Below are 13,788 nucleotides of genomic sequence, written 5' to 3'. Positions count from 1 at the left end.
CAGATCTGACTTAACTTTTTCCAGTGACTTCTGTAGAATGTTTAATTTTGTTTCCGTTTGCAAATAGCAGTTCAATGTTTTAGAGGAAATGAAAGGATTGTATGTTAATAAGTTAACGGGCCTTTCTGGCTGCCAGGAGCTGCTGTTTTAATTACGTAAAGCTCACTGTTGCCTTCTCCACTTTGCAACTCTCCCAGCTTCCTTAACGAAGTTTTCAAACCTAGATACAAGAGTGGCCTGTAGCCTTGTGCTTGAAAGATGACATACTATTGGTATGCATTAGGTGATGATTAGATTTCAGCAGAGCATTTGTTGTTCTGGAATAAAGCCAAATTTTGAATGTATTCTTAGTCCTCAGGCAAAGGCCAAGTTCTTCAGCCCATGAACCACTACTATAATCAAGTAATACATGAACTTTGAAGTGTTGTTGCTTTTCTTTTTTTTTTCTTTAATTCATGTTCATTTGACTTCAGTTTTGTCAGTGCATGGTGATCATATTGAAATTGCAAGAATGTCACAAGTTTTAGTTTGGCTGTGGACGTTGAAAGGGGAATATTAAAGTGTAATAAAGCCTTTAAACTGCAAAAGGATTAAGGATTCCAGATTTACAGAGAGAATCCAAGATGAAAATCCTTAGTGCTTTCTTTCAGGCCCTGATTTTGTAAACTTTACATTGAAAACTCATAGCTAATGCATATTGTGGGACAGTAGTATACAGTACTAGTCAAAGAGTGCTTATATATCTCTTTATATCCCTAAAGCATTGCACAAGTACAGTCTAAATCTAATAACACTTCTATGGAGCTATATCACTTTACTGGGGTTGACACTAACACATGCCCAAGACTAGATATCACATTATTGTGTGGCAAAGTCAGAATTAAAACCTGGAAGTTTCTGAATTCCAGGCACATATTCAGTCTATTAATTACAACTGGAATAGGGCCAGCAAGATTCACATTCTGCTATTTTGCTCTCTGGCAGAAGTGTAGGAGACAGAGCTGTGGATTTCCTTTTTTCCATTCCTATACCTTAAAACAGTCCTCCTTGTTGTGCTGTTTAAAGTTGATGTCATTCCAAGCATATGTTCAGCTTTGCAAGTTAAATTAAGACTTGGTTGTGTTTAATTAAAGTAACATTCACAATTTCAGGAAACAATGTCAGAAAGTATCCAGTTATCCTTGGAAGCCATGTTAATCTTAAATGTGTTACCCTGTCCAACCTGGCTAGCACAGTGTGGAAGTTCAATGGGAGTAGACTTCAGGCAGAAGATTCTAAATACCTGCTTTACGATGGAGGAATAATTATATTTAATGTGACAGGAGCTGATGCTGGATTCTACGCGTGTCAGTCTGTAGAGACAGCCAACGGGAAACAATTCCCTATTACTGTGGCTAGCTATGTCCTTTATAGCCAGCAAGAGAGCACTTTCGTTCTTCCTAAAAGTTATACAACAAACCAACTAAATGATAAAACAACAATCATGAATACTAAGCCTTTGGTCTCATCATCTTTGCAGAAGGATCCAGCAAAACTGAAAGCTCTGGAAGACCAAAAAGAGGACCTTGTTGTAAAAATCTTGGGAGCAGGTTTTGCACTTCTTTTTTTTTGCTTGCTAGTTTGGAACTTTTGCAAGGGGCATTTACGTTTGCCGTGGAAGGGCCGAGAAAGAAGCTCAAAAACAGTGGATGCCAATTGTTCAGCAGATCCAGCATTGGCAACAGATGGGTCAGGCGCTGCGAGGAAAAATCTGGCCATACAAACTAATACTTCCGCTTCTAATGAATCGATCCCACTTGTGTACTCCCTCTCAGAAGATAAATGCAGGACAAATGTAGAGCACAACACAAGTCTCACAAAAAGGGTAACTGGAAGTTGCAGCTCACAGAACCGTTTGGTTCAAGATGACATGGCATTTCCTACTAAGGAATCTGGGTTGTAAAGTTTGGGTTGGAGTCAGGAGCCCCAAATCCATTGAGATGAGCAATATTGTACATGACAGAAGCACATTTCCAGTTACTGCTTTTGGAAAAAACCCCATCAAATCCATTTCCAGTACCCTTTTGACATGGTGGCATTGCAAGAATAAACATTTCTGCAGTTGTTATGGAGCCTTTACTGTTGTGTTCTCCTACACCATTATAGAAATTAACACTTCGGAATCTAATAATAATACTTAGCGCTCAAAAAGTGCCTTCACCTTCAGAGTTTATCTATGTAATCTACAAATAGTAACTAATTAAGTCTCCTAATGCCCCTGTGACGTAGTTATTATCTTCATTATACTGATGAGGTTAAACAACTTGTCCATGGGCACAGAGAGAATCAGTGTCAAAGCTGTGGATAAAAAGAGTTCCTAGCTCATTTTGTATGATCCTACCATTGACCACCAACCCTTTACTTTATCAGCTTTTCAAAGCACTTTACATGCTTTAAATTTAAGTTGCTGATTAATTTTTAATGACTTTGACAATATCTCTCTCCCAACCCCAAAAAGCCTTGTGACCCAGTTTGTGTACCACATAGCTACTGTGAATTGATTTGCCTTGGAGCATGGCCAGAATTCAGGTACCATAACCCTTGGCTGCTGAGCATATTTGGTTGAACCAGTTTTTTTTATTAATGCTTCTAATGTCTTCATGTTTGGAGGATAATCTGGGATCTCCAGCACTGAAATCCCCGAACAAAAGGCTGTGCTCTTTCCGTCTCTCTCACACACCAGAGACAAAGTGTAAGGCTGGTTCTGCACTCCCAAACATGCACAGCTTGTTTTCTCTGTTCTCAAGTAGCCCTGGAAGCTGAAGTCCATCTGGAAAGCATGCTGAAGTACTGCCCTGCTGTACCATCAGACCCACTTTCAAATTAATTGAAAAGGATGCTTGGAAACCAATTTGGTGCATGCATTATAGCCAAATAGAAAAAAAGAGCCCAAGTAAATGTCATTTAATGTACCCTTCTGACTATATAACACAACTGGATTGAAGTGTTTTTACATGGAGAGTTAGAATATCTCTCTTTTCATGTATTCTTATTCCCGTGGATCAGACTGTCTTTAAAACAGATGTGCGTTATACAAGGCTTTATGATGTATACTGTTACATGCAAATACCACAGAAACAGGGGCCAGCTCTTGAAACTTTCTAAAAGCTGCGAGCACTGTTCAGTTCCCTTCCCAGATCTCTTATGTCTGGCATTTTTTTCAGATGCAAATTAATGCATTAATAATATTGGCACTTTTCTTGGAAGGATATAAAGGTGGGAATACTCTCAGCCTTTTGGGTAAGACTAAGTCACATGGAGCATGGTAAGGACATGAGAATTGCATGTAAAAATGGACAGCTGAAAATGAGGAAGTTGAACAGCTGCTTCCAAACCATACTACTGAGGACTGTCTGACTGCAGTCACCCAACATATCGGTAAAATGCAAAAAGCTAGACCAAAGGTGTGTACCTTGGCCAGTGATTTGAAAATAATTTGGTTTATCTTTTGGTGGTGTGTGCTCTTGGCTGTATTCTGAATGGCTTTATGTAAAGAGCTCTATTAAGATTAATGGTGCAGACTTGACAAAGGCCATGTAATTAATGACATGGGTGGTAATCAAAATATCTCATCTCATTTCTTTTCTCTTCTTCAGGTCAGGGGACACTTCTCCTGCCCCTCCTCACTAGAAGGAGGGACAGATAGAGCACAAAACCCTGTTAAAGAAAATCCTCATAAGGCTACTAACATTTGATTTCAGTTCACTTCCTGCTGATCTAATTATCCTAATTTAAATGTGTAAAAATAATTAGCTTCTAAGAACAGCCATAGATAACCCACTGTTAGCAGGTCAATATGAAAGATATTGTGCCCTACTTTCAGTGGTGTCTTCAGTGCAGTTTATTTTAGTCCTTTTGTCATTGGTGGCCATGTTGTGCAGGAGAAGGACAGAGAAAATGGAGCAAAAGCAGAAAGGGCACGATTCAGTCCTGTGCTGGCATTGAACTCAGCCCTGGCGCTGTGAGAGGAGTCAGTCCTGGAGTACAGCTGATGAGAGCAGCACCCAGACTGCCCTCACTTGTCCCCCAGTTGCCAAGACCTTTCTGGCTGTGGCTTCATGTGCACTAAGAAACCTTCAGCATTTTCCCATCTTTTCCTCCTCTGATTCAGCTTCCCCAGTATCAGCGCTGAAGGCTGCAGGCTGTTCCAAGCACCATAAAATCTGACCTTGATCAGATCAGCCTAGCTGACACTACTTAAAACACTGGCAGCAGCCCACAGCCTCTCAGCATTGGGCCCCCCAGCATCAAAAAGATGACAACTCTCTAGATAAACTTCCCTCATATAAATCCTGGGAAATATGGGTGGGAGGGATACTGTGGCAAAGGAAGGAAGGTGAGGAGTGAAGGAATTGTTGCTGTTCTTTTTGGTACATACTATTTAGATCAGGTATCGTATCGGCCTCGTCTTGCTAGTCAGCATAAAAGTGCAACAAAAAGTCAGTCCCTTGCCCCAAAATGCTTACAGTCTTAGCTCAGGTAGTCCTAGTGCTCAAAGGCTTCAGTGTGAATAGGGCTGGAAGAACGGCTATTACACCCACATTACCTTGTAAAACTGCTTGGACATAACTTACTATTTTGGTGAAAGCAACAGCATTGTCTTGAAGCTATTAAGGCATGGAGAAATTAATGTGCAGAACTGGCAGAGATTAACGAAAACTCTCTTGGGGAAATTCCTTATTAAAGTAGGCAACCTAATAAATCACAAGCAAAAATGGGATTGGACTCCTCCAATCGCCACACAGTTCAGCACTATTGGCAGTCTGTTCACGAGAGGCCTGGCCTTAGTTTTAGTGGGAAGTTTTAGGTCAGGATTGAGGCACTATGAAAGCTCAGAAAACAGCACTGTTTTTGATCATGACTCGAGTGCATTGGCAGTGCTGCGTTTGGAGGGAAAATCGGGAATAGTTCCCTACCAGGAGCCAAGGTTTAAGGACATCACTAGACGTGTGAATATGAGAAGCTTGCACAACTGTTGCCTGCTTTAGCAAATGCTAAGCATGTGCATGTGCATGTGCTCTTACACTTGGACCTGGTTGCAAAAAGAGGTGCCAGAATTGAATACAGACAGAACATTTTTTTCTCTTCTAATGCAGCCATTGATGTCAGAGGAAAAATGTGATTTTTTTTTCCTTTGGCCATAACACATAAGACAGGGCTGTTCACAGCAGGACCCAAGTCTACAGCTGTGTTTTGTCCACTATACTGCTTCTGAGCGGATGGAAGCAGCTGCGTGGTTGTGATGCTGCAGGTTTGGAGGCTGGGTTGGAACAGAAGGAAAATGGTACCAGAGAGCAGCTGCTTTATGCAGAAACCCCACTGGCAGCCTGCTGGAGATAATGCAGAAAGCCCAGTAGAAGAGCAACAGCAAGTCCTGTTTCCTGCCTTCTTTTCTCTGCAGGTTAGGCTGCAGGTGCGGCAGGGTCAGTGTGAAGAGTCAACTCCATTGTGATGCCTTGCTGAGAGGCAGAATTGAGACTTTACCTGTATTTAGCTTGTAAACACCTGAGAGGGAGGTGCTCTAGACACTCTTTAGGTAGATAGAGAGGTCTCCTAGTAGCAAGACAGCAGGGTGAGGAGGAGGGGACAGCTGTAGAATTGAACACCCAGGTGAGCCAGGGTAGGTGCAGTTGAAATTTCAGCCCCCAAAGTGATCCCCGAGGTCAGGCAGCAATCACTGCTTCAAATGTAGTGGCACCTCCTTTAAAGTGCGGATGTAGTTTCATAGGTATTTTCCCACTCAAGGGGATGATTTCGTCCCATTATCTGATTCAATATGGTATCTTATATTGATGTCTGGGAAACAGACCTAAAGGCCCCAATTCTCTTATCCTGCGCTGGCCATAGTCACTTCTATCAGTGACAAGTGAGTATAAAGTGCTGCCCATTTCACCTGGCTGCATTTCACACTGGTGCAGCTCATGGAAGCTGCGTGGCATCCACAAACTGAGGACAAAGGCATCAAACTATTTGGGGCCAAATTCATTCCCAGTGTTAGGCTGGTGGAGTCAATGGATTTACAGCAGGGGAGGAGCTGGCCTGTTGTGGCTGTACAACAAGTGAGAATTAACACAATCATGAGATATTTGCTGGTACTCCTAAAGTACCTATTAGGTGCAGGAACATATGTTTTCTTTAATACCATCTAATCTATTTCCATCCCTAGTGCTTATTTTGGGCTGCCTATCTCTATCCCTAGAGTCGAATATGTCTATCTAGCTGTCCGCCCAACCGTCCCTTGATTTATACATTTTTGCCATGGGACCAGTTCTCCAGTCTCCATTTTCAGTTCTGTTATTTATATCTGTGCAGAGTAGGTGCAAAAGACCCCAGGTCACAGATTTAAAAGCCAGCTGTGTAACACAGGCCTTCTTGGAATTAATTCTTCTTTGAACTAGAACATATCCTTTACTAAGACACCTGACCTTGATTCAACATCTCCCAGGGATGAAGTCTCCACCATCCCTAGATGCGCAGTTCAGTTGGTTAATAACTCTCACTGCTAAAGTGCTGCACCTCATTTCTAACCTAAACCTGTCCAGGTTTATGGGCTGTGATCAAGTCTAAAGACTTGCAACTTTAGGAGCAGATTGAGTTCTTAGAATTCTTATAATCTTTTACTGGGCAGGCACAGTTTCCAATTTTTTAAATCATCCTTCCCTGAACCCTCTGCAATTTTTGAACTTCCTTTTTGAACTGTATCTTCCATGTTTCAGGGGGGTGTAGGTGGTAGCCGTGTTGGTCTCAGGACATAGGCAGATAAGGTCTATTGGATTTATCCAAGGAACCTTGTCTTCATGAACTGTATGCACCAGAGCTAGATGCATCATTCCAGAAAGTGGTTGCTGCAGTGCCAAATACAGGGGAAATATAGTCTGTCCATATGTCCCTGTTTGTACATCCAAGGATTGACATTGTGTCACATTGGCAGGTCACATTCAGCTGATTTCCCACCCCATTCCTCAAGTGTTTTCTCTCTCTGCTTCCCAGAAACTTCCCTTCCCCCAATCCCTTAAAAATGTAATAGCATCTCAGCCTCGCTTTGCACAGGTGTAAACGTCCACCCAGAATACAAAGGAATGGAGAATTTGGCCCATGGAGGGAGGTGAGGGAAACCACTCCCTAGACTGGAATAAAAAGGACGTGGTGTTTTTTTAAAGTATTAGCTAGCACATTTCAGATACCTGGGGTAGGAGGGGCAGGCTGTATTGGAGCATGCAGTAGCTGCTCAGATGTCTTTGGTCAAAGCTTAGACCCGTAGTATGTATGAGATTACAATATAAGGGCGAAGCCCTGGGAAAGGAGGTGTGTTGGGATATCTTGGAGCTGGGCTGATCTTATTTAGCAGCCTGGCTTTTCAGCGGGTGTAGATGTGAACTGTGCCCGGCAGGTGGTGCCTCTGAGCCAGTTGGAACCCATTGGAAATAAAGTGAGGAGAAAGAAAAGAGAAATGTGACCGAGATGGGGCAGTTGGCAGAGGAAGGAAGCGGATAAAAAGAGAGAACAAAGAAATCGCAATCAAGAGGGATAAACTGAAGAGGTAGCTTTACTTTTTGGCCTGTGGAAAAAACTTCTAAGGTTTATCAGTCGCCTAGAGTAGAAAGGAGTGGGCAGCATTGTTTAAAGAGATTGCAAAAGCAGTGAATAATCCTGCTGCTGCTGCTGCTGCTCTCCTCCCCATGCTGAAGGGAGGAAGGGATCCTGCGAGCAGGAGAGAGGAGGACACTGCCTGCCGGAGGCTGCAACATCTCAGCAGCAAAGTGTGCTCCAAAGTTCTTGGCCAAGATCCCCTGGGCTGCCGCTCTCGGTGGGGAAGACCCCCACCTCGGGAGGGTGTTTGGGACCTCACCCAGCCTCCTCCCCCACGCCCTCTGGGATTATAGGTCATTTTGAATAAGCAACAAAACTAGCGGATTTCAAAGTGAAATTCCGGAGGAAATTTAAAGAGCATCCGGATCCGGAGAAAGAGAGAAAGAAAGAGGAAGGGAAAAATAAATCAAACGTGGAGAGGAGCTAAGGCGGCCAAAGAGAAGCCCAAGAAGAAAGAAGCTGACACCCAGGCGGAGATGGGGTGAGCCAGGCATTTTGATTATTACTCATGTATCTTTTGTTTTAGTACTAGTTTAAATAACCCAACATGTTTTTTAAGATATATCTGAGCCGAGGGGATGAGGGCGTCAGGTTGCCATAAAGAAAGAAATGCCAGTTTAAGAGTACAAAGCAGCCCTAAAGTTTAGGGTTCACAAAGTAGACAACTGCAAACCTCGGCAACTTCTTGACAGGTACCAGGATACAGGGAAGGGGCCCTGGGGTCCATGCCCTGCGTGCGATCCAGAGTGGGAATCAGGAAGAGCCCTTGGTGACCTTCCCCAAGTTAAAAAGGACAGGTTTTATTTTTCCCTTGTGATCTTGATGCTCAGTAATTGGGACTGCTTGCATTTCTGAGCGGGTGAGGAGCCTGATTGGAAATCTCCAATGTGAGTTTAAGTTTATGACCCCCTAAAATCTTCCATGGGTGAAATATGTTGTGCCTAAGTGGCTAGAAGGCACGGGCATGGAAAAGAGATTGTAGCCTGGTGTTTAATTTATGTGCTGGTAATAAACCCCAACCGTGTAATTTTAAGAGCCTGACGTTGCTCTGAGCGAGTTGCTTTGTAATGAACTCTTCTGGGCCACTCAGAAACAAGTTGGGCCGGGAGGAGTCCTGCCATTCCTCCAAGCTGTCAGTGCAATACTAGAGGGCAAGTTCAGTGGCTTGTGTTTCTTTTGCTGAGTTTCTGATTTTTGTTTTAGGCAATCCAGGAAGAATTACTGGACAGAGTGAAATATAGATGGGGGTGGCAGAAGGGGCAGAGGCACAGAACCAGGTCTCAGTTAAACCAGTATGAATCTGGAGCAAATCCACTGAAGCCTGTGGGGCTTACACTGGTCCCACTCGAAATCTGAAACTACCCCGTGTCTTTGTGATCCTTCCTTGAATCCAAAACTTCAGCCTGAGGATTGCCAGGAAGGGTGTTTCAGGTGCATAGGTTGGGCCTGGCACCTTATTTTCCAGGTGTATTAGATGAATCCTTCTTGGAGTCATCATGACTACACCCAGCAGCTCTGCGTTTTCTTTAGAGGCCTGCCAGTTCCCACAGAAAAGGTTGATTCGATGTCATCCTGATATTTTCTTAGATCTCGCTCTAATTACAGGGTTGCAGCAGCAGCAGCAGCGCTGCTGTTACCGTGGAGGTGGTGCTTCTATCCCAAATCCCCTGTTTTTAGTTGCATAGACCTTCTGAACTGAAATGCCTTTGTGCTTGTGTATCGTTCACATGGAAATGTTGAGCAGCCATCTGCAGACATTAGATTTCTCTGGATTCCCAAGGCAGTAACAGAGCATCCCCTTTTGAATCATTTTCCACCGGTTGATTTAAGCAAGCTCATTTTGAAGTAAGGATTCAGTCCTTACCCCTCACCAGTGACTCTTAAATCTTGCCTATTGTATGTCCTCCTGATGTTCATTCTGGTATCTCTGGGTGGCTTTCCCAAACAGCCTGTTCCTGGACTCTAATGTATCCCTGTTGCACAGTAGGTTTTAAAGTGCTGGCTCTTCTCCTTTGGAAGAGTCCAGCTGCAAATGTTGCTTGGCTCATGAGGGGAGCAAATGCATTTACCTCCCGGGTGTGCCTGCAGTGAGCGTTCGTCCACACTTCCACCTAGCAGACAACACAGCAGTCTCCGCTGTAGGGAGAACTAGGATGGGCACTGGAGAGGAGAGGCTTCTGGTCATACTTCAGGAGCCCTGGCCACGCTGTTCAGGGGCAGGACCAAAATGGCAACAGAGGACAATGGAGCTGCACTCACTGAACTGAGCAGGCATCCATGTCTGGAAGGGCTAAGGACGTTGTGGTTAAAATTATTGCACGCAGGCAGAAACGTGCACAGAGCACAGCAGGGTACGCGTAGATGGTTATTACAGGGGGGCACTGGAAGGACTGCACAGGAAGCCCAGCACTGGAGGGACGAGGGTGAGCTGTCAGCAGCTCTGCCCAGACTCTGGCTTTCTGGGTTAGGCAAGGGACTACTTAAATGCACTCTGCTTCCCCTGTGTTCAAGACTTCCCAGCACTGTGCAGATAAGGCTTCAGTCCGCGTGTGGCACCAGGGGAGCCAGTGGAGACAGCCATCCCCGCACGAGGACTGTTCCAGGCACGTGCTGCGCACCCAGAAGCAGAGCCATCCTTGTCACCTGGGATGCAGGCCTGGTGGCGAGAGGTCTCCAAGAAAAGCAATGCTTCATAACGGTGCTGGGCCTTTAAAGCCCAGGTCCTCCTTTCCCTGGGTCTGCACTTGCATGCTTGCACTCTCATTCCACCCCCCACGACTAATCCGACGAGTGCAATTCCCCTGGTGCCCTTTAGCAGCAAATAGGCTGGGGGGGAGCTGCTATTGTACTAAGCTCTCCTAGGTTAATCTCTCACCAGGAAGCCAAGGGTACGCCAGGGAAGGAGGAGAGGGGAGGATTAGTTCGTACGCTCCCTGCCACTGCAGTTTGCTAGGCCGTGGAGACTCTGGGTTTTCCATCAGATCCATCCCAGAATACCATTCCGTCCCAGTCGAATGCTCTCTCTGGCGCAGTCTTGCACCCATGCTCCTTCCCAGCGGACCGTCTCCTGGTCCTGTGCGCTGGCGGGAGGGAGAGCCCTGGCCCTGGCACTTCCAGCACCGCATCCCTGCTGACTCAGCGCAGCAGCAGGCTGAGGTCCAGGAAAGAGCCAGCTCTCTCTCGCGCACGGTCTCTCCCAGCCCTTTCTGCAGCCCTTGGAGCTGCTGCGCTGAGCACTGCCCAGGAGCCAGCAGCAAGGCGTACAGACAGAAGGGTCAGTGAGTGACAAATGGAAACGGCCCCAAAAAGCAGATGTTTTCCAGATCACCTGCACAATCCCATGTGAGCAGAATGTGACCGTGCCTTTCACAGGCTGGCATCCACCGAGGTCTCCGCAGTGGCTTCCCTCCATCTCTGAAAGGCCTGGAGCCTGACCAGAAGCCATGTGCACCCCTGGGAACCCTTTGGTCTCGCACACCCAAGTTGAACCGCCCTGCGGCCAGTGGTCTGGGTTTATCAGACGGCTGCCTCTGCCTTTGGAGCTCGCACGTCTTCCAGGCCACCCCGCCCAGATCTAGCTGCTGCAGGCTGCGATGCAGAGGAGCTCCTTGCTGCGCTCCCACTCTCTCCTGCTGGGAGTCCTGGAGAAATCCACGGCAGGGCTACCCAGGTTTCTTCTGGGCAGATGATTCTGCTGATCTGATTCTCTTCAGCTTACAACAAGATTTGTGTGTTGTGGGTTTTTTGGGGGCCCGTGTTTTGGGGAACTTACAAGCATTGCACCAACCTCCTGCAAATACTGCCTGCCTGGCAGGGGAGATGGCAAAGTCCACCTATGTATCCAGACAAAGCCAGTACCCTTGGGACAAGCTCCTCATGTACACCAGCCCTGCACTGATGGGATTGAGCCCTGCCCTGGTGCACCCCGGGCAAGAGGGGCAGATTGTTCTGTCGTTGGGGATCGATTGCCACTTGGCCTCTGCCGCCGCCAAGGAGAAGGACCAGGGAAGGTGAATGTAGGTGATGCATCCTGGAATGAGGGCATGGTGCAGCAGAAGCAGGTCAGAGCCCCCCCAGCTGCCTCCCTCTGCTGTTGACATGGTAAAGGACCTCATTCTTAATGCCCTATGCTATCAAGAGCCACTGGTCCTGGATGGAAAACTCACCCTGGGACCCACCAGAGCAAATCTACCTGTCAGGAATCCCTAGCAGATAGCTCTGTCTTGGGCAGACACTGTCTCTTCCCGACACTCAGGAACGTGCGACAGGACACAAAGCATCTGTGTCTGTTGTGGCAGGGACAGACGGAAAGATCTCCGCCGAGGCAAAGATCAAAAGAACGCTTCTTTCGAGCGAAGGCAAGCAGGGAGGGGGAGCAGGACGCGCCGAGCACTTCAATGAGCTGAATTAGTTTGCCCCCAACTGGCATTGCAAGATCACAGGGCAGGGCTTAACAATGGCAAAGAACAAAAGACCGTCCATGAGGAACGCTCCCTCTGGAGCATGCGACAGCCAGGGAAAGGGAGGGAAGAAAAATGGAAGGAGCGGAAATAGCAGGGACAAAGCCCAAGCCACAAGCAGCTGTTAAGAGACACGAGGAGCAGGAACAGCTCCCTTCACCCTCCTCTCCGAACCCACCCATCACCGAGACCCATTGGTTGGGATGGAGAGACCAGTAAGGAGCGTGGCTTCCTCCCCCACGCTCCAGAGTCCTGTCAGGAGGCTGCATTTTAGCAGTTGTCCTCATGGTTCGAACAGCAGCTGTGGAAAAAGTTGAAGAGAGCATTTGCCCATGTCAGGCAGGAACTCCCTGGAGCGCTGCTACTCACAGCAAGAGCATCCCTGGGGAGCACCAGAGTGAATAGAAAAGCACTCACCCCAGGGACCTGCGGGGCAGGGCAGCCTGCTGTGTGCACAGGGAGCTGAGAAACCAGCCGGTTGCAAAGCACCGGAGAGAAAGGCAACGAGAGGGGGCCGTGTGGCTGAGCAAGCCTTTGAAACGACATCCCTGTCTGGCTTGGTTCCTTCTTGAAGATGGGGAAGCCTTTCTTTCCAGGATTCGGCACCGCCTGCTTGAGGACAGGGTGGACTAGCAGGGGAGAGCGTCCAGGCTGAGCTGTCCCATGACTGCTGCGGCCGTGAGCAAGTCCCATCCCTCTTTGAACCACAGGTTCCCCACTTATAAGGCAGGTCTGCCGTGTGAGCACAGATGAAGGTGCCCTGTGAAATCCCCCAGTGAGAGGGATCCTTAGCTAGGGTTTGAAGGCAGGTGTGCTGGGCATGAAGCTGGCCAGGCTGCAGGTGCTGGCTCAGGTGACCCCTTCACTGGGCGGAGGTGAGCGAGGGGCTGAGAGTCAGGAGAGGACTCAGGAGCTGAGCTCTGCAGTGGCTTTGAGGATACTTCTTGTGGTCTGCGCAAGCATTGCTTCAGCAGAGCCCAGTGAACCAGTATCCCTGCGATGCGCATGTGTCTGTTGACCCATGGGAGCACGCCTGTGCAGGTGCATTCTCATGGATGTCCCCCGGGCCGGCTCAGAGAGATGCCTGGCAGATACCTTGGTGCATGCCTGGGTCAGGAGGATCGGAAAGGGAGCTCCAAGTGATGCTGAGACCTCATGGGCTCTGGCTGGGTTTGGATTCAATCTGTCTGCTCAGCAGTCCAGCTCGTCCCCTAAGGAGGCACGGGGCAGAGGGGTCCACGCTTGGAGATGGTTCCTCCCCTTTTCCCCAGCATCAGGGCACATCAGTTGTGTTCTGAGTGTGGACAACATCGGGTTATTTTAAAAGACACCAGCGGGTGCTTAAAATGAGCCTCTAGAGGAGTCTGTCAAAGGAAACGGTGGAGGGAACTCAAGGCAGACCAGGGAGCCAGTTCTCACTCCTGCCTCCACCTTGGGATAGAGAAGAAGGTACTGGCTTTTTAACCCTTTTCAGGCTGCATCACCTTATCTGCCCATGGTCAGATGAAAGGTGCTGAACTGACAGTCTTGAAAACAAATATTGTCTGGTTATTCCCGGGATGGCACCACCCAGGTCGCACTGCCCTGCAGTGCCCCGCTGTGTGTCCTGCCTGGAAGAGGTAATCAGGACTCCTAAAAGAGATGATATCTTTTATAAGACCAACAAGATTTTTGCAAAAAAAAAAATCTTTATTTTAGA

General features: G+C 47.3%; 1 protein-coding gene across 6 annotated transcripts in view; it reads left to right on the top strand.

The window, feature by feature from the left end:
* HOMER3 (homer scaffold protein 3) overlaps positions 1-13,788 on the top strand; it is a 42,797-nt gene that overhangs the window by 14,465 nt on the left and 14,544 nt on the right. For 3 of the 6 annotated variants that reach the window (XM_090027220.1, XM_090027221.1, XM_090027222.1), the window contains one exon: positions 1,152-3,440. The exons of 1 other annotated variant lie outside the window; for it this stretch is intronic. In XM_090027220.1, coding sequence (XP_089883346.1) covers positions 1,152-1,942 — 791 coding nt within the window. In that variant the 3' untranslated portion in view covers positions 1,943-3,440. Of the gene's footprint in view, positions 1-1,151; positions 3,441-7,362; positions 8,111-8,497; positions 8,517-13,788 lie in introns of those variants that run through there. 2 more of the 6 variants (XM_090027223.1, XM_090027225.1) reach the window with 2 other exon arrangements.

The sequence above is a fragment of the Crocodylus siamensis genome, chromosome 14, assembly GCF_052110815.1.
Source record: "Crocodylus siamensis isolate JL-2025a chromosome 14, ASM5211081v1, whole genome shotgun sequence".
Lineage (NCBI taxonomy): Eukaryota > Metazoa > Chordata > Crocodylia > Crocodylidae > Crocodylus > Crocodylus siamensis.
Note: the sequence above shows the minus strand (reverse complement) of the source record. Positions and strands in the feature narration are given on the sequence as shown.